The 24,681-nt window shown below is 45.8% G+C and overlaps 6 protein-coding genes across 6 annotated transcripts; 1 reads left to right on the top strand and 5 right to left on the bottom strand.

Moving 5' to 3' along the window:
- Positions 1 to 2,665: 2,665 nt before the first annotated feature.
- On the bottom strand, positions 2,666 to 3,001 carry PCYB_083160 (stomatin-like protein; the record flags this gene model as incomplete). Its single annotated transcript, XM_004222054.1, has 1 exon — positions 2,666 to 3,001. A coding segment is annotated over one exon (336 nt), but the record flags the coding sequence as incomplete, so codon positions are not given.
- A 1,720-nt stretch (positions 3,002 to 4,721) lies between these two features.
- Positions 4,722 to 5,384, bottom strand: PCYB_083170 (hypothetical protein; the record flags this gene model as incomplete). The annotated part of the gene is made up of 1 exon (XM_004222055.1): positions 4,722 to 5,384. The coding sequence occupies one exon, from the start codon at positions 5,382 to 5,384 to the stop codon at positions 4,722 to 4,724; it is 663 nt and encodes a 220-aa protein (XP_004222103.1).
- Positions 5,385 to 6,639: 1,255 nt separating this feature from the next.
- On the bottom strand, positions 6,640 to 8,108 carry PCYB_083180 (hypothetical protein; the record flags this gene model as incomplete). The annotated part of the gene is made up of 4 exons (XM_004222056.1): positions 6,640 to 6,720; positions 6,785 to 7,231; positions 7,274 to 7,831; positions 8,043 to 8,108. The coding sequence occupies 4 exons, from the start codon at positions 8,106 to 8,108 to the stop codon at positions 6,640 to 6,642; spliced, it is 1,152 nt and encodes a 383-aa protein (XP_004222104.1).
- Positions 8,109 to 8,883: 775 nt separating this feature from the next.
- On the top strand, positions 8,884 to 9,565 carry PCYB_083190 (26S proteasome regulatory subunit p27; the record flags this gene model as incomplete). Its single annotated transcript, XM_004222057.1, has 1 exon — positions 8,884 to 9,565. A coding segment is annotated over one exon (682 nt), but the record flags the coding sequence as incomplete, so codon positions are not given.
- Positions 9,566 to 10,028: 463 nt separating this feature from the next.
- PCYB_083200 (CPSF (cleavage and polyadenylation specific factor) subunit A) lies at positions 10,029 to 19,809 on the bottom strand (the record flags this gene model as incomplete). Its single annotated transcript, XM_004222058.1, has 8 exons — positions 10,029 to 10,110; positions 10,419 to 10,721; positions 11,099 to 11,167; positions 11,558 to 11,604; positions 12,168 to 12,239; positions 12,358 to 12,762; positions 12,911 to 17,061; positions 17,136 to 19,809. The coding sequence occupies 2 exons, from the start codon at positions 19,807 to 19,809 to the stop codon at positions 12,911 to 12,913; spliced, it is 6,825 nt and encodes a 2,274-aa protein (XP_004222106.1). The 3' UTR covers positions 10,029 to 10,110; positions 10,419 to 10,721; positions 11,099 to 11,167; positions 11,558 to 11,604; positions 12,168 to 12,239; positions 12,358 to 12,762.
- Positions 19,810 to 22,538: 2,729 nt separating this feature from the next.
- On the bottom strand, positions 22,539 to 24,127 carry PCYB_083210 (40S ribosomal protein S11). Its single transcript, XM_004222059.1, has 4 exons — positions 23,937 to 24,127; positions 23,416 to 23,615; positions 23,049 to 23,219; positions 22,539 to 22,825 (listed from the first exon to the last, which is right to left on the bottom strand). Exons 1-4 carry the CDS (start codon positions 23,958 to 23,960, stop codon positions 22,735 to 22,737), a joined length of 486 nt encoding a protein of 161 aa, XP_004222107.1. The 5' UTR covers positions 23,961 to 24,127; the 3' UTR covers positions 22,539 to 22,734.
- Positions 24,128 to 24,681: the final 554 nt, after the last annotated feature.

Raw genomic sequence — 24,681 nt, forward strand, 5'->3', positions numbered from 1 at the left:
GTACATAATACCACTCCTTTGGGATGATCGTTCCTGTTCATTTTGTGTGGCCATACAACTTTTCCACATGGCGAAGTTACGAAATGAGAAAAATGAATAAACATGGCACACTGCTGAGAAGTATTCAAATGTGGCTTACGTAACAGATTGCCCTTTTTTTTTTTTTTTTTTGCTTCCCCTGTGTTGCTACCATTTTGTGTTCATTGTGACGTCCGTTCTCCTCTTTTACAATTTACAAATTACTATTTATAAGTTGGACGGGGGGAAAATAAAATATGCCGAGTGATCCGGACAAGTGTATGCTTCTTTAAATTGCGGCTAAAAAAAGATACAGCTAAGCTGGCATGGGCTGTCCTTGCCACAGAGTTGGGCAAACCGTAGAATATATGCACGTGTGTTTATGCAGCAAAGGAAGATGCACGAGATAAATGAAAGAAAAGAGTCATCACTCTTGTCGAGCCGTCTACCCCCCCGTAGAAGTAATTCTTTTTCGCCCACACTTATAACGGTCTACAATCAGGCAGCCTATTTTTTGAAGCTTTTTTTTTTTTTTTGCACACAATGGGCATACATAAAAAAATGACACATAAGGGTAATCCTCACCTGGGAGGTACTTAAAGATGCTCTTCGGAAGGGGAGATCGTCCCTAAAGGACATAAGTTTATGCCCCTCGGTGGGCGTGAAATTGCCCCCCAAACGGACAGGGATGCCCCTTCTGCGGGAGGAAAAAAGGAAGGTATAAAATTTGATTGTGCGTTTTCCCTCCCCGTGTCAACCCTATTTGGAGGTCTCCGGCCCATTTGGGATGCCTGCAGATGGAGGAAACTTAGGCCACACGCAAAATATATGCAGCTCCCTCCCACGCAATTAGAAACGGCTAATGGGTGCTGCGCTGATGCGAGTACCACCCAATATGTACGCACCATCTGTAATTCTACCCGTGCGCAAAAGACCGTTCCGCGTAAGCCGGGTAACCCGCATAGCCCGCGTTGGCCATGTGTTCACCCACAAAAATAACCCCTACTGATCCATAAAAAAAAAAGAAAAAAAAAATAGCAAACCAGGTGCAGAAGCAACAGCACAGCCATTTACAAAAACGAAGTCGTCTTGTTACGCAAATCTGGGGAGGGCTATTTTGATTTATAAAAATTGTCCGATTTTAAAAATGGAGAAAAAACACAAATGGAGAAATTTTGTCAAAAAAAAAAAAAAACGATTAGTTGGGGGGAAAATGTTCCAAAAAAGGGGGAACGGAAAAGGAAGGGAAGGGAAAGGACTGGAGAGATAGACCGTTCCCTTATCACGTCAACCCCCCAACTGCGATGGCACCCAAGGCGGTACCTCAACAGATGCTCGCAAGAAGAACTGAGTAATTTGTTCTGATGGGCCTACGACACTTAAAGTGACATTTCCGCGTATCAGGCAGACTCTGCTGTAAGGACCCCCCCTGGTGAGCGTAGCCGTAGAGCGTAGAGACGAGTGAATAACAATTGGCTAAAAAAAAGGCAACGTGGGTTGGCCCAGTGGAGTGGCAAAGCAAATTGGAAAATCGAATTGGCCACGCGAATTGGCAAAGTGGACTGTCAAAGTGGGCTGTCAAAGTGGACTGTCAAAGTGGACTGCAAAGTGGGCTGTCAAAGTGGACTATCAAAGTGGACTGCAAAGAGGACTGTCAACGCGGACTATCTACGCGGACTGTCAACGTGGACTGTCTACGCGGACTATCTACGCGGCCTGGCGCAACGTCAGATGGGGGGAAAGCGCGCAAACATGAGCACCCCAGCGGTTATCACCCGTTGCACACAGATGAAGGTGCCCTAGGGGCTGCCTTTCCGAGGGGTCAGTCCTTCGCTTCGGAACGCACCAAGTCAGCAGAGGGGTGGGACTCAATCTGTGGAGGAGCACCCCCGCGCTTGGCATTCTGTATGTTATTATATATAGACAAGGACTGAGAAATTAAGCTGCTAATATTGTTCAAGTCAGCCGGAATGATAACAGTGTTGTTGTTTTTGCAAATGTTGGCAAAAACATCTATGTATTGTTCAGCTATGAGTAGCGAAATTGCACTATTAGAATCTAGCTTTTTAATTTTATTTGAAATAATTTCGATAGCTTCTGCGGTAGCATCTGCTTTGGCTTTTATTGCAAAAGATTGTCCCTCTGCAATAAGAATGGATTTTTTTTTCTTTCCAATGGCTATATTAATTTCGCTTTCTCTTTCTCCTTCACTTTGTAAAATTTCTGCTCTCTTCCTCCGTTCTGCTTCTGCTTGTTTTTCCATGGCATTTTTAATGTTAACGGGTAAAATGATGTCCCTAATTTCATATCGCATACACTTAATGCCCCAGTTTTTTGCCGACTCGTTAATAGCTTTGACAATTTTTTCGTTTAGATTATCTCGCTCCAGAAAGGTAGCGTCTAGGGTAAGTTTACCTAATTCCGATCTCATGGTAACTTGGGCTAACTGCGTCACGGCGAAAACAGCGTCTTCAATGCCGTACGAAGAGTTATACGGGTTATCGCATTTTATGTAGAGCACCCCGTCAATATTTAGTGTCACATTGTCCTTCGTAATAGCTGTTTGGTTGGGAATAGTTATCGTTTCCTCCTTTAGCGAAAAAACGTAAGCTATTTTGTCTATAAAGGGGATGATAAAATGGATACCTGCCAGTAGGGTTTTTTTGTACTTTCCCAAACGCTCAACTATGTAGGCTGTTTGTTGTGGTATAATAACAATCCCTAAACTGTTCCAAAATTTTTTATTGTATTTCTTTCCATCGCTGCTGGTGTAGTAGGTACATCTGTGTTGATTGTGCATCGTCCTTGCATGTGTTGTTGCGATTGCTCCACTTCGTACGCCTCTTCCATTGGCGTGCATGGCAGCAACTATCCGCTGCGTGTAGAAGCTTCTTGCCATACTCAGCTTCCTTTGGTTATCCCTCCCCCACGGGTAGCTTCGCAAAAGGACCTTTCCCCAGCCCCCTCCATTCGGTGCCATCATTTTCTTCGCCAAGTCAGCTCGCCTCAGGTTAGCTTACCCGCGGGCATAGATACACAAAAAAAAAAGAAGGCCCTTCCCTGCGACTTCTCAGCTGCTAATTTGCGCTAACTCGCAGTTTACATCCGATCTGTTTGACGTTTCGCATGGCAGAGATCAGCTCGCTTGTTCGTTCGTTCGTATGTTAGTTTGTTCGTTCGCTGGATCGCTGGATGGCTGATTCACTAGTTCGATTTTTTTTTTTTTGCGGTCGATTGCATCCTAGTGCGTGCTCAGGGGAAAACCCGTGTGGTATAGAAAACGGTTTGAATCTTCTACCGGTTTATCCATTTAGGATGCTTGGCTTGGCGCTTCCACCGGCGGAGGGGGAAGGGTGCTTTCTTCCCAATTGCACGCGTGTAGAAGCGGTATGTGGTAAACGGTATGTGGTAAACGGCATGTGGTAAACGGTATGCGGCACACGGTGCGCGAAAAGTGAATGCGGATGCGCATGCGCATGCGCGTGGGTATGCTTATGGCGTATGCATGTGTACATATGCGTGGTGGTGGCCCCCTCACAGTTTAGCAACCTATTTTACTCGCCAAAGGAGCAAAGGCACAACGAGCGTGGCCTTGGGGGCGGGCCTAAGCAGTGAGAGGGTGTCACCCTTGGGGATGCAACAACGTCGCATCGGCAGGATCAACCGTGCAGAAGGATTAGTCACCTGTTTAGTCAGTTTAGCAGAAAAAGGTGATTCCCACAGGGATGCGCAAAGCATTGGACCCTGGATCGGATGGTGGGCGCTGAACGAAACAAGGTGAATGCATCACTGGTGAAAATTATACATAGGAGCGACGTTGCCCATTTAGGAATTCACGTGGACTAGTTGGTCTAAGAAGCACAAAAAAGGAAGTAAAAAGTGGAGTTAAAAAGTGGAGGTAAAAAGTGGAAGTAAAAATGGAGGCACAAAATGGAGGCACAAAATGGAGGCACAAAATGGAAGATATTCATCTAGGTATGGATGGGGGAGGACTCCGAACTGTTCCACCTTAGCAGAATCAAAATCGGGTAGACATAACTCAGCATAAAACGGGGTTTGGAGTGGCTGTAAATTTTCTGCTCGAGTAGGGAAACCCCTTATGTGCCATCACAAACGAAAATGGATAGGGTGAAGATAAAGCGGCGAAGTGGCTTCTCTTCACCGTTTCCCCTACATTCTACTTCCCCTACTTTTTTGCAGTGCTCATTTGAGAAACCGTTTTTCAACCAAACGTGGCTTCCCCATCCGGCTTGCTCTCTGAATGACCGTTGTGCGTGGGGGTACACAATGCAGAGAGGGGTACCCATTTTTTTACACGAAGGTAATTTAATATACAGCTTTTGTATGTACTCCGTCTTGAAGAAAGTAACAAAAAAAAAAAAAAAAAAGCCCGCCATCCAGTGAGTGGGAACTTATATAGGATATCACACGGGTGTCATGTGAACAAAAGTTAAGAGCGAAAATATAATTCGTCCAAATGATAGGACGTTGTTTTATTCGTGTGCGTCCATTTTAGGAGCACCGGGTTTGGTGTTTGTCTTGGTTTTGTTCATCCGAAGCGGCGTTCCTTCGATGATGCGCCGTTGCGATGCGGGCCAGCAGAAAGTGGGTGGAAAGCAGCTCGTAGGTATTAACACTGCCATCCACCGGAAGGGGCGTTGCATTCCATCCAGCTGTCTCCCTACCCCCCGGTCCGATTTGTATCAGAGAGCCAACTGGAGGAAGTAATCGGGGTCAATAAAAAAGTTCCCATAACTACTTCTTTTGTCTGTCATCTCTTTTGTATGCTTCATTACTGTAGAAGGAGTTACACTACTGGGATGGGCGCCATGCCTTTTCACGCTCTTAAAGTAACGTTCGTCGTTGTTTTGCTCGTCTTGGTTGATCCTCTCTCTGCTCAGCATTCTCCATTTGGAAAGCAACATATTAATGTCATGTAGGTTCACTTCCTCCACAGGGATGCTAAGAGCGACGCTTATAATTTCCCGCATATGGCTGTACAGCTGCTCCACAGTGGATTCGTTCTTTTCGTAATTTTTTTGGAAATTCTTAAATGCATTGGTTCGAGAAACGAATTTCAATTTGTTTATTTTTTGCACATCTGTGTTGTCCACCATTTTGTTTTTTATTTTGTCCGGCAAGTCGTCGTAGAGGACGGGGGGGTCCTCCCTCTCCAGAGGTACGCTGAGCACGTCCTGCATGGTGTAATAGTTATCCTCCTCGTCGGAGTTGGAAGCCCGTTTTAAAAGCGTCTGACTTGTTAATGTCTTTTTCGACGGGGGGTGGCTGAACTTGTGTGCCGTGGTGGATGCCGCCATCCAGAGGCAGGCGAGCAGGGAGAGTAACAACAAGGGGGTCATGTTCATTTGGGATGCTTGGGTGTAGAGGGGGGGAAAAGCGCTTCACTTACGCACAAAAAAGGGAGAGGGGTACAAACGCGCTCAGGCGCAACTCCTACGTGGGTGAAAGGGACCTCCTGCTGGCGGTCACGGGGATGAGTCTACATCCGCAGACAATGTCTTTACGGAAAAAATAAAAACAAAATGAACTGCAACAAATTAAAGTAAAAAAAAATAAAATAAAGTAGAAAAAAATAAGGTAAAATAAAATGGCGCTGCAAAGGATGAACGGCATGTGTGAGCACAAAAGGGGGACACAAACGGGTTAGCGTTAACGCTGGGGGGAAATTTGACCAGATAATGCCGACGCTGGGGGAAAGCTAACCGACTGATCTTCGCGAAAAAAAAAAAAAAAAAAAAAAGGGGCAACTTGCACATTAGCGGAAAAAAAATCGGCGCGACCCCCCCTGCCAGCTGGGATCCTCCACACGTAGATGCCCCACGTAGGTGCTCCACATAGGTGGCCCACTTCGATGCCCCACTTCGATGCCCCACTTCGATGCCCCACTTCGATGCCCCACTTCGATGCCCCACTTCGGTGCCCCACTTCGGCGCGCGAACTGCTCACACAGGACGACCTACTGGTCAGCCAGTGACCTATGCAAGGGAAACTCCTGCTCAAATTTCTTGTTAGCAAAACGGATGGTGCCCTTCCTGTACCTGTGTGCGCTTTTTTTCTCCTGGCTGGGGATATCAACCTTCAGTTTTAATTCATCAAAGCCAAAAAAAGGAACACTGTTGTGATACTTGATCAAGGAAATTTTATACATGTCCTTCAACCCAGTTGTGTTGAAAATCGCCTTACAGAATTGATGATAATCGATAATATGAAATAGATCATGTTGCTGAATGACATTCCTTGCAAGCGCGTTGACTATTTTGTCATCCTCGAAGTTGAATTTTTTCTTGGCATGGCTCAGTGCCCTGGCAGCTCTGTTAAAGTCACATGGCTCGAAGTACTTAATATTTGCGTGCATATGTTTGCACATAATTTGAAAAGAATCATGATCGAGCAATTCATGAAAGGATAAAATCTCCAGTAGCCTGGGGACATCATACATCATTTTGGAGTACCTATTGTCTGACTTCTTAACAACATCGTTTACTCGAAAAAGGAACTCTTTTTTGATTCTGTTGTTTGTCGTCCCTTTATGTACAAAGGAGGAGAACTTGGTTAAACTATCCATATTCAAAATTGATGCATTATGATATATATGTGGCATCATTTTTTTGTAAATTCGGTTGATTGCTCCGTGGTGTAGTGGTAGTGTAGATGAGAATAGGTACCCGATTGTGCAGAGTACTTGGGGAGGGTAATCATATGTATATATGCGTATATGTCTAAGTATGTGCTCAAATAGTATTACATCGTTTATTTTTAATTTACAAAAGGAGGTAGCTATTTTTTCTAGGAGGTAGGGGTTCAGGACATTTCTGTGTGGATCTTTTAGCATGTACATGGTGAGTCTGCTAATGTAGTCAAAGAAGAGATAGTTTTGGAATTTCAGGTTTGCGAAGGAGACCGCTATGTCGACTAGGCTCTCCATTTGGGGGTAGTAGCAGAACTGCTCCCGCTTGTGCTGCACCAGGCTGTTCTCCGCGGCGAGGCCGCGCAGCAGGGGCGCTTCTTCCGCGACAGCAGCAGTTTCTGCTACTCCCGCGTCTACTCCAGCGTCTATTCCAGCCTCTCCCCCCGCATTGTACTCGCCGAGTCGGCCGCAGCTACGCTCGTTGCACAGCTTAACCCTGAGCATAACCTCATCCGCCACTACACTGAGGAACAAAAAGTCGTGAATCATGCAGGAAGCATAGCTCTGCGCGATTGCTGACAAGTGAGAAAATGAGAGCGTGCGTACGTGGGGTTTCAGCTGGTCCCTGATTTTGCAGAACAGTTGCTTGTCTTGCAGCTCACAAAGAGCAAAACTTCGCAAAATTAAAATCAGCTGATGAGGAAGGTAACAATTTAATCGATGGGATATCATTTTACTCATACCTTCTAACTGAGCTGTGGCTTTTAATCTCCCATAGTAGTAGCATATTCGGGGGAGATTCAGAAAGGTATTAATTTTGTTCTGTACTCTGGAGGTGATTAATTTGAATCTCCAATCACTGGTGGAGCAGGTCCCCACGTCGACTAACCTCTTTAAAACCTTCAAATAATGATACGATTTTTTTCTCTTGTGTCGGTAGTACGCCCATACATTTAAAACTTCGTCCGATGTTGTAGCTTGTGCGATTTTTTTCGGGAGTAGCCATTGCCAGCTACAGGACGCTTTTTTTTCTGAATATGTGGGTTCATAGTTGAAAATGAGTCTCTGTGTGTTTTCGATACTCCTTGGGGGTTTGAACCTCTCGACATACTTGCTCCATGAGCCCTTGCCCACTCGCTTGTGGAAGCGGTAGTAGGCGAATCGCTGCACAAGGGGGGGATGTCATCAGTGGGGGTTCTCTTAATGCTAGGACGTGCGAGACGGGCGCTGTCAAACCACACGCGCTGCTGCTCTACGCGGAGCGCTCACATCTCAGCGGTCACATCTCGGCGCTAACATCTCAGCGGTCACATCTCAGCGCTAACATCTCGGCGCTCCTACATGTGTGCACGCGCTAGTCACGTCCAAAGCTAACCTTCTGGTTGTGGAAAAGGGGCCTTCTCCTGACGCTGTTGATGGAAGGAATGAGATCTCCGAACATTTTCCTTCTTCGGGGAGATGGCGGGGGTGGGGTGTAGAAGAAACTTTTCGGGGGGGTGTTCCTGTAGAAGCTCCTCTACCAGGCCTTTGAATTACCATTTTGTGCATACGTACGTACGTATGTATGTATGTACGCATGTACTTACGTATGTACTTGCGTATGTACTTACGTATGTACTTACGTATGTACGTATGTATGTAATGGGGGCATTTGTGCATCTTTGCAGTGGTGCGATGGCATCGCCATTTTTTTTTCTCGTTTCTGGTCCGGGTGGATCGGAACGGGTTGACGATTTTCTCCTTTCACGTTTTGATCTCTTTCTGTTATTTCCACAGCAGGGGCTGCACGCATGAATTTTTTTTTTTTTTTTTTTTTTTCCATCACATTCGAACCGCTTAACACAGGGGAGGCATACACTTTTGAGAACGAGAGGTACCTGTATGGTTAGTGATTTTTTTTTTTCTCCTTTTCTCCTTTTCTCCTTTTCTCCGTTTCTCCGTTTCTCCTTTGCCGTGCGAGACCCAATTCGCAGCGTAGTTTCGAGAGCACGTCTCGTGCAGGCATCTACCGACAGCGTGCGAGAGTGAACGCGTCCGTTTGTTGGCTTGGCCGATTGGTGAACGCGTTGCATCCCGTCCCTGCATTGACGCTGCACCGCATTGACGACACACCGCGCTGACGCTACACCGCATTGACGCTACACCGCACTGACGACACACCGCATTGACGCTGCACCGCATTGACGACACACCACACTGACGCCACACTGCGCAAAATGAACCTGGACGAGTTCAACGCGCTGGTGAAGCAGAGAGACGAAATCGAGCGGGAGATCAAAGAGAACGTAGACTTCCTGGAGGCCCCCGAAAACAAAAGTGTGGGCATGAAGGGCAAGCTGGTAGATGAAGAAGGGTTCCCCAGAAATGACATTGACATATATAGCATCCGAGTTGCAAGGAACAAAGTCATATGCTTAAAAAATGATTACCTAAATGTGAACAAAAAAATCGAAGAGTACCTTCACAAGGTTCACAATTCCCACCCCGTCATACGAGTACAGAGAAGTAAGGCAAAGGACGAACAAGGAAATGACCCAAATGAATCATCTCCAGAAAGTGTCACAGAAGATTATGATGAGTCAGCACCTGATTATGAAAAGCTAATCGAAGAAGCCAGAAGAAGTACCTTTGCCATGATCGATGAGATGGTGGAAAATTCTCCTTCACATAAGGCAGGACTACGCATCAATGATTATATAATTCAGTTTGGTGATATACGAAAAAAAAAAAAAAAAAAAAGTGATAAAAATGAAAAGGAGAATGATAATGAACGGGAAAGTGAAAAGGACCATGAGGATATCTTCAAGAGAATTGCAGCTTACATGAGTAACAACCCCACCAGAATTAAAGTCAAAATTTTGAGAGAGGGGAAAATTTTTTTTTATTTTGTTTTTCCCAGTAAGACAGCCAATGGGTTATACATTGGCTGTCACCTGACACCAACCAGGGGGGTAGTAGTGTAGGGGGATTTCCCATCAGGTGAGAAGACCCACATGCAAGATGAGGTGGTGTACAAAGGGGGACCAATAAAAAGGATAGAAGTTACAAGGCAAAGGTGTAAGGTGTAGCTTGCCCGTGGTTGCTACATCATGATGATGGCGACACCGGATTGGGGGAAGGAGAAGCAGAAGAGGGTGGTGGTGGGGAAGACAAAGCAGCCTCGAATTGAATCCTCATGGTAAAGTAACGTTAAGTTGTTTCTGGCGTGCCTTCACTGAATGATGGCCTAATCCGTTCACTTCGTATGACACTATTCGAATGCACATACTACTTATATGTGCGCTACTGCTGGAAGTGTTTCTGATCGAAACGCTATATGTCCCGTGTTGGGGGGGAAGGTCGCAAGTTCTTCCGAAGGGTCTTACAAAAGGCCGCACAGATTCTCTATGTCCACCATGAAGTGTTCGAAGCTCCCGAGCTTGCAGTTCAACTTTTTGGCGATCCTGCGATGGGGGGGAAGGGGTGCGGTGTGAAGTACGAGCGGGAGCAACCGGCAAAGTAGCGCGTAGCGCATGCAGTAGGTGAATGTGCTGCACGGGGTGGTCTGCTCATCATGTTACACTTCGATTCGACAGCGTTTAGACAGCGTTTAGATAGCGTTTAGATAGCGTTTAGATAGCGTTTAGATAGCGTTTAGATAGCGTTTAGGCAGCGTTTAGATAGCGTTTACACACCACTTGGACACCACTTCGACACCGCTTCGACGCCGAGTCAGCACCGCCCAAATGCCCCTCCTCACGTTCGCACGTACCACTTGGCGTAAATGTACGTCTTCAGCTGCCGCTCAAAGGGAAGGTAAAAGAACATCTTAAAGAGTTCCCCGTCGACTACACCTTTGCAGTTTTTGGAGGCCAAGCTGACTTTGTACTCTCGATACGAGCTGTGGCTCAAATTCCCGAGGGAGGAGATGTTGTCGTTTATAGCAATTTCGATGCACAGGGCCCTCTTAAACTGTAGGAAGTTGGAAAACGGAATGAGGGCGCTGATCGAGCCTTCGCTGGAGGCACACAGGATGCTCCGCTCCTTCTGCACAATTTCGTTTCGGCCCTCCTCACTGAAGGGGAAAAGAGGGAAAAGGGTGAAGCGCGGCAGGGGTGAAACGAGGGAAATGTGAAGAGAGGAGAAGGTGCATTCTCTTGCGTGACTTTGCACCAATGAGTGCATCGCGTAGAGTTGCCTTTTTCTGCCCATTTCTACGTCTACGTCTACTTCTATTTTTTTTTTTTTTTTTTTTTTTTTTTTCCTTTCCCGATTCGTACTCGTCGACCAGGTTCCTCAAGGACGTCGAAAACATTTTGTTGACGACGCTCCCGTGGTTGAATTGTGAAACCAACTGCAATTTGGGGGGGGCGGAATGCATGCAGTGACGTGGGGGCACACGTGTGTGATGTGCACACGAGGAAGCACTGCTATGTGTACATACGAACGCACGTGCACACATGCGTTCGCCTTTTTACCGATAGCTTGAAAGACTCCTCGTCGTTGAACTTGATGTTTGATCTGCGTAAAAAACGTTTCGCAGTGAAGTTAAGGGTGCATTGAGCTCGTGGCGAGTTCTGCCCACGGTGAGTGTTTGATAAGTGAGCCGGTTTCCTCGACCAATTCGAGACGCGCCGTTTCCGCTTGGCTCCCTTTTTTTCTATTTTATTTTATTTATTTATTTTATTTTTTTTATTTTTTACTTTTGCAAGACGAGGAAGTTGGACTCCATGTCCGAGACCAGAAAGTGGTTCTCCGATAGGGCGCTGACGGATCTGGGGGAACGCGGTGCGGGGAGAGAAGAAAGCGAATTGGGGTGATGGGTGTAGCATGACGGGGGAGATAGCGGGGGGGAGGTTTGTCCGGGTGCAGGGGGGCGATGTACCCACTTTGGCTAGCTAATCCACTTACGTGCACCAAATGTTCGCGTAGTCTCTGCACACTTCGTTGAGAATGGCCTACAAATGGGGGGAACAAGAAAAGAAATGCGTCACATCAGTTGGGCAGCTCTGCGAATGTTTTTATTTGGGGGGAGAGAGATCCCTCGAACGACGAAACTGATCCGCCAGGTTAAGAGTTTTTTTTTTTTTTTTTTACATTTTCGAAATCGTAAGACAGGAGGGTCACTGACGTCATGATGTCTCCGACGACGATGTAGTTTTTTCTGCAGGGGGGTGGAAGCATTAACAGGGGGTGGCCTGATTGGGCTGGTTGGCATGATCAGCCTGTTTCGAATGACTGGCCTGATGGTCAGTACAGCACAGCGAGAACCACGCGCGCAGATGGCACCCGCTGAGTTCCTTACACAACGTCTAGACTCATAATCCAGGAGCTCGGCGTAAAGGAAGCCACCTCCAGGAAGGCATCGTTGTTTTCTATTTTCTGCGCGGCGGAGGGGGGGGGAAAAAGGGGATGCAAATAGCACGAAATTGGGGTCAGCATGGTGCGAACTTGGTGGGCTTGGCCAACTTGGCGAACGCACACGCGCGGGCGAGGGGAGAGCCCGGGAGGTGTCCCTTACAATGGCTTTGCTGGAGTTGTAGATGTAGGTGGCTAAGTTGGCCAGAAAATTTCCGATATCGAGGATGACGACCTGGTGGGGGTGAAAAAAAAAAGGGGGAAAAAAGGGGGAAATAAGACGGCGGAGAAGAGGCAGTGATATGGTCCATGTGTACCACGTCTATCACATCTGCAGCGCGGCAGACCCTTACCGTGTTGTTGACCGCCGCGACGATCTTGTCGCGGAACTGCTTCAAGTGGGTGATCCCGCCGCAGTTCACGTTGTAGGTGTATATGTGCTTGATTTCGAACTGGTTGGTCTTCTTCTTAGCCACGAACACATAGATGTGCCCGGAGGAGGGCTCCGTGATGCGCTCGTTGTTGTTAGCCGTGCCCACGCAAATGAGTGTACGCACGGGGGGGCTGACAGCCCCGTCCTCCGTGTTGGCCTGATCCATCTCGTTCATTTCATGCACAGAGTGGTCTCCGCCCGAGGAAGGGTTTGGAGCCAATTCATAAATGAATATACTGGAGACGCTAAACTTGGAGGGAATGATATAGGTATACTTGAACGAGTTCTGGAAGGGGTCGAAGAAGCAAACTATTTGCTTCATCATTTGGTTGGTCTTATGTTTCTCCTCCACAGGACAAGCAGTGATCAGCAAACCCGTATCAGCATGGTACGCAATTTTTTCAACTGTCCTATGGAAGGGAATTCTTTCCATGAATGTTTTCTTGATTTCGTTTAGGTAAGAAATGCACAAATTATATCCATCGAAAAAAATGAAGTAGGAATTGTTCTGATTTTTTTTTAAATGACAAGAAGTTATGAAAAGGGTTCAGATAATTGAAGTCACTAAACATATCGACGAGGTGTACATTCCTAATGGATAATTTGGAGACGGAAACTTTTTTCTTCAGTGTAGAATAAATAATGATAGGGTTGTCACAACAGACAAAAAGAAAATTGCATCTCTTGGTAATCTTGCTCATGTTAATATCAATCTGATTTTTTTCTGAGTGAACTTTTCGAAATATTTTAAACTTGACAGGATTTTTTGTACATGTGGAAATTTTTCTCCTTTTGGTTAAAAATAATTTTTCACTTTGTACGACGTATCTTTTTAGATATACTTTTTCATCAAAGAGGATATTGTTAAGATTTTTAAAACAGACAGATGCATCTGATGATATTTCTGCATCTACTTGTGCATCTACGTCACTATATTTTCCTGAACCCATTTGTTTTTCTCGGACATAGATATCATTGTATTGTTTCTTTATTTTCCTTTGGAAAATATCACTAAGGATTTCTTCTTTTTCCTTCATCTGTTTGAGTTCCTTTCTCGTTAAATTCGTTTTGTTTTTCTTCATTTTTTCTAGCAGGTGCTCCTCATTATTTATGTCCGTTTTGTGGGGCGCGCCGCGCGAGCGGGGACCGCGCCTTTGGTTATCATCCGTGGGGCGGCAGTCCGATTGGTCATCAGTGGGGCGGCAGTCCGATTGGTCATCAGCGGAGCGGCAGTCCGACTGGTCATCAGTGGGGTGAGGGTCCAATTTGTCATCAGCGGAGCGGCAGTCCGACTTGTCATCACTCGAGCTCTCCTCCGAGTGGTCATCACCGTGCCGCTCCCCGGAGTGCCCACCACTGGAGCTCTCCTCCTCTTTGCACATTTTCCTTCTTCCCAGATTTGCCTTACTCGGGTCCAGTTTATCCTTTCCCTTTTTTGTTTCTCTTATCAGTGAGGTGGGATCTCTCGTCGATCCCTCCTCCTGCTCCTCCTTTGTCGCTTTCCTTTCTGGGTCGCTCGCACTCATTTCGTCCACTGCGCTGGAAATTCTGGGTACCTTAAGCTTCGCCTCCCCGTGCGAGGACCTCCTTCTTCCATCGTGGGTAGCAGCGGGGGGACAGTGCTCGCTAACCATTTCGTGGTTCAAGTTGATGGCCTTCCTCACTGTTGAAGTATACACATGGTTGCCATCTGTGTTAGAATCGGACGACGCGCTTGAAAGAGTGGGAGTTTTGCTTAACGGTTTGTGCTTCCCCCCCGAGGTGCGCTTCTTCTCCCCCGAGGTGAGCTTCTTCCCCCCCAAGTTGCGCTTCCCTCCCACATGGTTGCGCGCATCCCCGTCATAGCTAAGCACATCATCGCGAAGGATATACTTGCTGCTTCGACTGCTTTTCCCATCGCAGTAACTGCTTCCACAGTTCACTGTATCCCTGGCGTGAGATACCTTCCTCCTCTGCTTCATTTTCGCGTCCAATATTTCGAAGGTGCGAAAGTTCAAAAGGTCTTCCTCAGAAGATTCCTCAGATGACATGCCATAAATTTGAAAAAACTGAAAATAGTATTTGGCCTTCTTCCGATGGAGACTCATTTCTTTGTGATGACTTTTACCATTTCTGTTTCTCCTGAAGGGTTTGTTTGTCAACCTGGATGGTAAACCTGGGTACTTAACGTACTGGCTGCATTCGCTCAACTGGTCCGCGTCGTCAGGAGGGTTGTCCCCATCCTGTTGTTCGATGCTCTCACCCTGCTGTTCGATGCTCTCACCCTGCTGTTCGATGCTCTCACCCTGTTGGTCGATGCTCTCACCCTGTTGGTCGGCGCTTCCATCACCCCCCCGGATGGCTCCACCTGTACCCGATTCAGCCTCCTCAGCTAGCACCCTCCCCGAGTGACGTCCTTGCAAAATATCCTCCATGCCAACAAAAGTATCAGATTCAGGGTTCGCATGGTGAAATAAATCATAATCCAATAAAATTTCATCCTCCTGATCCTTGACACATAAGCTATGTAAATCAGACAAATTGGTGAAGACATTTTTTTCACTGTTGAAGTATGGAAGTACATTCGCATGCGTTTCGGACATGTATCTAATTAAATCTCTTTTGTATTTCTTTTCCTTTTTCTGCTTCTTCATAGTATCTGTAATTTTTATTTTGTAACTGTGTGTGGGTTGTTTCTCTCTATTAATGAGTTCGTCTCGATAAATGCATCGTAGGCTTTCTTCTTTTTTTTTCAAGTAGGACTTGTGCAGCCTGAACAAGTTGTCGTGGGTTCGGCGCCTATGTGGTGGTCTCTCCGCGTGGGCGAGTTGGTTCTTCGATTCGTCTGCCTTTTTGCCTCCCTTATGGCTTCCTTTATGGCTTCCTTTTACGCCTCCCTTATGGCTTCCTTTTATGCCTCCCTTATGGCTTCCTTCTATGCCTCCCTTATGGCTTCCTTCTATGCCTCCCTTATGGCTTCCTTCTATGCCTCCCTTATGGCTTCCTTTTATGCCTCCTTTTATGCCTCCCTCTTTGCCTCCCTCTTTGCCTCCCCTTTTGCCCCCCCCTCTGGAGTGATCGTCCACTCGAGCTGCCTCCACCCCCCTCCTATCCGCGCACAGCAGAAAATATTCCACTACCCCGTTGCTGTACCCAACAAATAGGTACACATTATCGTTAAGCTCTAGCACTTGGACGTCTGATATGAAGACGAAGTAGTCCAGCGAGGGGGTGTAGAGGTTGGCCTGGACGAAGATGCCCCTGCCGTTCCCCTTCTCCTCGTTCAGAGGGTTGTTTTTTTTCTTCTTCTCCTTCTCCTTCTTCTTCTCCTCCTTGAGAGGCGCGCCGTCCCCTGCAGAGCTCCGAAACGCACTTCTAATTCGGTCCAGCGCCCCATGGTCTATGTTAAACAGGGCCACTTCCCTACTGTTAAGCACACATGCCATCAAGCTTTTGTACACCACGACGGAGTTAATCGTTTCTCTGACCTCGTGGGTATACAAAAGCTGCAGGTATTTCTCCTCAACGGAGTACACCTCAATACCCCTGTCACAATAAACATAGAAGTAATCATTATATAAGCAAAACCTAAAAATGTAATCCTTCTCCAATTGGTACACCATTTTTAGAGATAAACAGCAAAGCAGATTGATATGCTGATTGGTCACTTGCACTAGGTAAGGGAAATTCTTTAACACATTAAAGTGTATCGTGTTGCTGGTCAGATCCACATCTACATCTTTATATTCACAAAGGCAGATTTCGTTTTGGTTGTTCGAGGGTCCTCCTCCACATCCAAAGGGATAATCATTCGGTGGGCGCCCATTCGGGGGGCGCTCATTCGTGTGGTTGGTCGGTGCATCATCATTGTTATTATTACCACCATTATTATCACCACCTTCATCGTTGTGGTGGTTCTTCTTCTTCTGACCATGTGGATGCTCCCCCGTGTTTGAAGTGGCCTCCCTTGAAGTGGCCTCCCTCGGAGTGGCCTCCCTTGGCACACCGCGTCTGTTCCTCTCGGCCCTTGCCCCGGGTGTCTCCCTACACACGCCGACCACCTTGGTGTGAAACCCGTAAGACAAACAAATGATGAAAACGTGAAAATATATAAAATTGGCATAATTCAAAACGTCGATTTCGTTTTCATTCTGGAAGTAGTACTTATTTAGAAAACACAAATTGATGTCCTTTATTTCGACACTGTTTTTTTCATTTAGGTATGCGAATGCTTGGAAGTGTAGAGGTTTCTTTCGTTTTTCTTCACTATGGGTGTGAAAAATCTGATTTTTTTGTAAAAACTGCTTTTCGTTTGGATGGTCACTCTTGTGGGAGGCATTCTCATCCCTTCGTGACTTCTCCTCTCCGTGGATGTTCCTCTTCTGTGCCGACCCTCCTCCGGAACCATAATCATCCGCAACATTCCCCGTGGGGGAGCTTTTCCTGAGGTGAATAACATACTTGACGACAAACATATTAGTAATTTTTCCAAAGTTGAGCTTTGAAATTATGTCCACTTTCATCCCATTCCTAATGATCGATATACATCCAGTTCGTCCGTAACTGTTGCACGTTATAATTTCTTTCTCTTGATTTTTATTTTTTACGACACAGAAATCTAAAATGGGTCCCATGTTTTGTATGACTGATAAAATTTCGATGAAAAATTTTTTTTTTTTTCTTGCACAGAATTTTTGGAGTGTACGAGGAGGTCTCTACTCTCTTCTGTGTTAAGACTGGCATTCTCCAAACAGGTTACGCTTGTGTAATCGGTGCGATGTCGGAGCATATTTTCGTCATAGCAGTGGCTGAATCCGCAGCTTCCGTTAGCGCTTTGGGGGAACAGGGCGTGCTCCGCGCCCGCATCACCCTTGAGAAGGCCTTCGCGCTGCGGTGCACCCTCCAGGTGGTAAAATCGGGCGTTCGTCCCATTCGCCGCATCGGTTCCACTGTATCTACTGGTTCCATCGGTCCCATCGGTCCCATCGGTCCCATCGGTCCCATTCGCCTTGTTCGCCTTGTTCGCCTTGTTCGCCTTGTTGGCCTCGTTCGTTGCACCCCTTTTAGGGAGCTGCCCCCCAAGGGAACCTCCATCCTCATGATTCAAATTATGGTCAGTCGCTCCTCCTCCGACATGTCTATCGCTTAGCAAACAATGAAAATCACTGTGGCTCGCGAGGGGGGGAGGCTCCACTGGGTTGTAGTCTTCGTACTCACATACAGGATAATTGTGCATCCGCAGCAAATAGCTGTCACTCACTTGGGAGCCCAGAAATATGATGTCGGGGAATAGGGACACAATTACGTTGGACCTGGAGCAGGTGCCTATGAACTGCAGGGTGATGGAGTTGATGCAGCTGTTCACGCAGCTGTTCACGCAGCTGTTCATGCAGCTGTTCATGCAGCTGTTCGCGCAACTATTCGCGCAACTGTTCATGCTGATGCTAGCGCGGTTGTTCACGTCGTCGCCGTGGTTTACGCCTTGTCGGCTTTCCCCCCTTTCGCAGCCCATGGAAGGTCCAACCCCCGTGGAAGGGCCCCCTCCCGGGGAGCTACCCACATTGCTACAATCACTTTTTATTCTGAGCGAAGACGGAGTGGATTCATAAAGGCAAGTTAAAATGAACAGGTCTCCATAATCGTCGGATAAAATGAATTTATTTCTACTCAAGTGTTCAATACATCGAATGGTTCTTAACTCAGAGCTCAGGAAAAAATTCCTGTCCTTGTCCGTTTCCAAGTTAACATAGCTAATGAATTGGAAGCCAACCAACATTAACTTATTTTTGGCGAAACAGAGGAGCTTGTTTATGCTGGAGTCCACTACTACGGGCTTGTAGTACATCAGGTGGATGCACTTTTCTTCATCCTTGGGTTCCTTTACAGAAATGAATTCGTTGCTGTTTTGGTAGGAAGCACCACTAGTTTGCACATGACCATGACCGTGTTCACTGAACCCATTTTTTACGCGTGGGTGTATAGATGTGCTGGTTTCACTTAAACTGCTAGGACGGTGCTCATCATTGACAGAATATAAACGGATCAGTCTTATGTACCTCTCGTAGGTAGTGGATTCCTTTTTCTTGGCATCATACAGGACACAGATCGTGGCACTTATTTTGCTTTTCTGTTTTTTCCTTCCCTTTTGATAGATTCCATGAGTATCATTCTTTTTTCTCGATTCGTCAATTCCCCGATGTATGTCATCCGCAAAACTATCCGCAAAAAAACTATCCATAAAGGTTTCCATTTGGGGGTGTCCATCCTGAGAGTGATTCTCAGTTCTGCATGTCCATTCACTGAGCCCTTTCTTTACCCTCAGATTTGATGTGCCCCTTTCTTCGTTTCTCGAGAAAGTTCCATTAGCGGACGTGTCGTGATCAAGGGATGCCGTCTTATCTGCGTACTGTCTCTTGATTCGTTCTACGGTGGTGTACTGCCCATCGTTAACACTGCTCCTACTCTCCTGTTTGATACTTCCCTCCAGGGTATTGCTTCTCCCTTCTGTCTTAATGCCTGTTCCTAAATCGGTGGTGAAATGATCACCTCTGTTTTTGGTGCTGCTTCGGTGGGGGTCTCCCTTTACATTAAGATTTGGCTCAGCTGCATACTCGTCATGTGTGTCTATGCTGTGCTTGCTGGTGCTTAGCTGGAAGGCCTTCGCTTGGTCCTTCTCCTCCCCGCTCCCCCTCCCCTGTTTGAACTTCAAAAAAATGATGTCTATGACCAGCCCCTCATCCAGCCTCAAAGTGTAGATGTGGCTTAAATTAAAATAATCGTCATAGTCTATGTGTATATATTTTAGTATACTTTTGTACCCATAGAATAGGAGAGTCCTGTTCCGATCATCCAACAGGAGAGTGATGTCTTCTTCAATATTCATGCCATTAATTTCGTGTAAATTAACATGTGAGATGGTAACAAAATCGTTCAGCTTCACATCGAAATGGAGGAGCAACAAGTTATACTTCCTCGTTAGTAAAAAAACGTACGATTTTATATTTTCCTTTATTCCTAAATCAGCTAATTTTTCTGGAATGTACTCTCTCAGCTCCAGGATTTCAGCAAAGACTGCATGCTTGCTGTAGTCACTTGTATAGCCATCCTTATCCACTGAACATACGTTGAGATAGTTACTGCAAGCATAGAGTAAATACTTTTTTCTGTTTCCTTTTATGTTTGTGTAGATTGCTGTTCTGATGGACTGACTCGGGATGATATTATTATAAAAGTTGTAAAGACCCACGTTGTCGGGTCCCTCTTTCCCCTCCCCCGTACGTCCCTCCTCCGTGCGTCCCTCCCCCGTACGTCCCTCCTCCGTACGTCCCTCCTCCGTACGTCCCTCCTCCGTACGTCTCTCCTCCGTACGTCCCTCCGCTTCACTTGGATGCATTATCACAAAGGAGGGGTACTTCACTACGTCGTTGTTTCTTTCTTTGTTTTTTTTCTATGCGCAAGTTTTTTTCCTTTTTTGGCATCCGTTCTTCAAATAGGTGCTATTACAGCTGGCCCCTCTATGAAGGCACGGGCGTGCAGAGAAGGGGGCGCGCGGGAAATGAATCAACTGGGGCACTAATCGACTAGGAAATAATCGACTAGGAAATAATCGACTAGGAAATAATCGACTAGGAAATAATCGACTGAGGGAAGAATCGACTAGGAAAGAATCGACTAGGCAAGAATCGAGTGAGAAAAGAAACCCCCCTCCCAGCGTTGTAATCCCTTGCACCATGAATGCTGCCCTTCTTCCCTTACGTCGCGGTTCTGGTGTTTGCTCGTATGTCACCTCTCACCGGGGTGACACAAACGTTACTAGGTCTATGCGTCCACGTCATTGGCATCTGCGCACGTAGCGTTGAAGAGCCACTCACTGGAGGGGCAAATAAAAACACGCCTGTGTCTCATGAGGGAGGGGACACACGAATGCATGGAGTTGGTGGAATGCACGGATTGAGTGGGTACATGCAGTGAAGGGGGGGAAAGGGCACGAAAAAAAAGGCGAGCAAAGTGTGATTAATCAGGTCGACGCGAGATTGATCGGGTCGACGCGAGATTGATCGGGTCGGCGTGAGACTGATCGGGTCGGCGTGAGACTGATCGGGTCGGCGTGAGACTGATCGGGTCGGCGTGAGACTGATCGGGTCGGCGTGAGACTGATCGGGTCGGCGCGAGACTAACAGGATCGACGAAGCAGTGATCGGTCCACGCAGTACCCCCCGGGGAAAGTTAAAAACGTGTGAAGCGAAAAGGAGGGGTCGTGCGAAATTTCCCTTTGCGCAAAAATAGATTAATGCAAATATGATGACGCTTATTTTATTTTATTTTATTTTTTTTTTCCTTTTCCGGGGGGAGATACACAAGTGTGCATGCTTACATCAAGCTGGTGTTTTTTAAGATCAGTGCCAAGAATGCTGGTGCAAAATTGACGAACTGGTTAACCGTTGAAGTGTAGCTTCTTTCCTACTGGAGTGTAACTTCTTTCTTATTGGAGTGTAACTCCTTTCCTATTGGAGTGTAACTCCTTTCCCAGTTGGTGCTGTTCACCGTCACGCAGGGGAGAATTGAGGGCTCGATTTGTTGGGCAAGTCCGAGCACTCAAGAAAAAAAAAAAAAAAAAAGGCACACGGAGTAAACGTGAGGAAAAATGGTAAACCAGGGAAACACAAAAGTGGAAGGCAAAGGCGCAGGAAAAAAATGCAAAAAAAAAATGCAAAAAAAAAATGCAAAAAAATGCAAAAGAATGCAAAAGAATGCAAAATAATGCAAATGAATGCAAAAGAATGCAAAAGAATGCAAACATGGTAAGTAGGGCAGACGAACAAGGCAAGTGCAACACGCCCTTCGCGCAAATGTAAACCTAAAAAAGCAAAAGCGTGTTTACAGAATGGATAAGTTTCATGTGCAATTTAATTCTCTACCGCGTTAAGGTTATTGTTCAACTTGGTCGCGGGAAAAGGGAACCAAGGACTGAGACGGTCGTGAACGCATGATACATGCCCAGGGGGGGCACAACAGAGCAAGTGCACAAAAAAGGCACAAGTAGAATAGGCGTACACCAAGGGGCACACGTAGGAGTATTCAAAATGGGCACCAATCGGGGTACGCAAAATGACAGCAAATTGGGGTACGCAAAATGACAGCAAATTGGGGTACGCAAAATGGCAGCAAATTGGGGTACGCAAAATGACAGCAAATTAGGGTACACAAAATGGCAGCTAATTGGGGCACGCAAAATGACCGCAAAACGCAACGTCCCCGCTTGGAAAACATTTTTTCGGCACTCCCGTTGCATAATCCGTGTGATTTCCATCCATGAATGGATTATCACCTCCGATTTTGTTCGTCTGGAAATGCGTTGCATCCGCTTCTTAGTTGATGTGATGATACTCACGAGTGAGAAAAAAAAAAATGTCCTATTGTGCGCTTAACCAATGTAGAGATATACTCCGTAGCTTAGTTTAACATTGTGCGTGATTGAACTTTTAGTGACACTCCTATCGCTCACCCCAATAGGCGTACCCCCTTGCACGAAAAAAAAACGTCCAATCTGCGGCAACTTCGATGGTCATACATAAGCATTGCCCAACATCCCGATTTGCACAAAGGCGCATGTATAGGCTGGAGTATGCTGCTTCCCCCACAGCTTTCCCCCTTTTGCGAGAAGTAAACATGTAAAAAAAGCGATTACGTGCGGGCGTTATCCTTATTTTTGTATAAAATTTGCTCAGTTGGGAGGTACACAATTTTGTGCGCGTAGGTATGCCCAGTGTGCAACATTTTTTTCCTTCGCCCAGCCAGTGGAATGGCGAGGTGCTGTCCTCATTGGTGAGTTGGAAACGGGGGTATACTTCATCACAACAGGAAATCGTTTACGTATATTTTTTTTCGAAATTTTGTACGTTTTTTGAGGCATTTCAAACGGGTTACTCCCCCCCAGGTTACACCCTTTTGTGCATTTTTAGCAAACGCAGGACGGGCTATGAAAGGAGGGCGCGCAACTCTTGGGGGGCGTTCCCCTTGAACAGCATACTCCCAAATTGACAGAGTGCCGGCGTGTCCCTCCTGTGAGCACGTACGTATACAATCGTATTTGTGCTCATTGTTACTTATTCATACTTAATTATACTTATATGCTTACTAGCCTTTCAATTAGTTTTTCTTTAAATGGGGAAAAAAAAAAAAAAAAAAAAAAAGGGGGAAACCCTCTGCAATCATTTCATAAAACGTTTCATACCGTGTGCACAGGAAATATAGAATGTGCAATTTTTACGCATTCGCACATGTAGGTATACATTCGTAAGCACTACACTCCGTGTGGTTAAAACAGAACAAATTGTTTTCTGGCACTTCCAAAGATTTGGTGCTTCTCAACATGCAACACGTTGAATCGTACGGTTTTGGACAAGGGTCTGCAAAATTGGTGGAAAAAAAAAATTAAAGCGTGCAAAGTGGAAGCATATGTGCTTCGCGCGAGAGTATTTACAAAATACAAATTTTACACACAAGTTGCCGAAAAATAAAAAAGGAATGCAAAAGCTCTCTGTTCTAAATTAAAGCGGCGTTTTGTACATAAGTAAACTGTTCAGTTAATAGAGTACGCAACGCGCCCGATGCGCAAAAAAATTGTGTTACCTGCACTGTCCGACGGTGACGATGTCTCCTTCCTTCACGTCGAAACATGGAGAGCAGTGGCATGGGATGTTCTTATGTCTCTTTTCAAATCGGTTGTACTTTTTTACGTAATGTAGGTAATTTCTTCTTATAATAATTGTTCTCTTCATTTTGCTCGAAATTACCATACCCCTGCGTTTGTAAAAAAAAAAAAAATTAACACTCGCATTTCGTAGGCGGCAAGCGGGTGGTAAAGAGATATCAACTGGCTATCTCCCTTTCGGTGCGCGTGCGAGGACCACGTAAAGAGACACCCCAGCCGTTCGGTCCATTTTTTTCTTTTTTCCTTTTTCCTTTTTCGTTTTTCTTTTTTCCTTTTTTTCCTTACTTTAATATGCGCCCTCTGATGGAAACATTTCCGGTGAAGGGGCACTTTTTGTCCACGTACACGCCCTCCTTGGCCTCCTTCGGGGTGGCGAATCCTAAGCCGACCTTTTTCCAATACCTCGTGTAGCTCTTGGAGCCCTTCTTTATTTTCTTGGAGTTGAAAAAACTCGCTCCCTCCTGCTTTTGGTAGGCCCTCTCATGCTAAGCATAAGTAAAAAAAAAAAAAAAGGAAGAAAAAAAAATTATTTTGGTACGGGTGTGGAACATTTTTTGCTATAAAATGCGACAAAGTCAAAATTTGTTCATTTTCGCCTGAACGGTTCAGGCAAATTATGGGGGATTTTTTTTTTTTTTCCAAACAGCCAAAAGGTGTTTCCAAATATAACGTCATAGCAGTGTGCCCATCAAGAATTGTTGAGAAATCCCCATCTCACTTTATTTTCGTTTTGGATATCAACATAGTCCCCACTCAATGCTGCATACATATATGCTCTGCTTAATCTCCTCTGACTTTTAACTTACCTGAACATCCAAAGTTGTTGCCATGTTATCTTATCTCAGTAGTTGAAACACTTTCGTACGGATGGTTGAAAAAGCTTTTTCTCAGTTTGGTTTACTGGAGATGTATGTTTTACGCGGTATGCTTTGCGTCAATTTTGCTTAATCTTTTTTGCTTCAAGGGGAACACTGTTTTTCTTCAAAGCTTGCGTTGCGGCAATTTGTTTAAGCGAAAAGAAAAAAAATCGAATATTTTTTAAATTTTGGCGATGGGAAAAAGAAAAAAGGCGAAAAGCGAAAGAGCGAAATGGCGAAAGAAGCGAAAAAAAGAAAAGAAGGAAAGAACAAAGGCAAAAGAGAATTGCGGTTATTTATATACGCCGTATGGTATGCATTACATGCGCCTGCGCATTATCACGCTCATCATGGTGCTTCACGAACAGGGCGTTCTCACCCCCGGCGGGGCAACCGATTTAATAATTTAACGTGGTGGGGCCATCATCCCATGTGTCATATCACGTGTATCGTGTAATGTCGGGGGCGCTTAATTCACTAGCACCGTAGGGTGAAGGAAAATCCCCATGGCCCCTTTTTGCCGGTCACTGCGCACAAAATGTGGTAACCCTCGGTTTTTTTTTTTTTTTTTGCTCTGCTTAAAAAGAGGAAGAATATGAACCATACTGCTTCGTTCCAAATGAAGAATCACAAAAATGGCTAACAAGTTAACAAGTCAACAAGTCAACAAACGTTTGCTTCCATTTTAATGTTT

Source organism: Plasmodium cynomolgi, chromosome 8 (genome assembly GCF_000321355.1).
Source record: "Plasmodium cynomolgi strain B DNA, chromosome 8, whole genome shotgun sequence".
In the NCBI taxonomy this organism is placed as follows: domain Eukaryota; phylum Apicomplexa; class Aconoidasida; order Haemosporida; family Plasmodiidae; genus Plasmodium; species Plasmodium cynomolgi.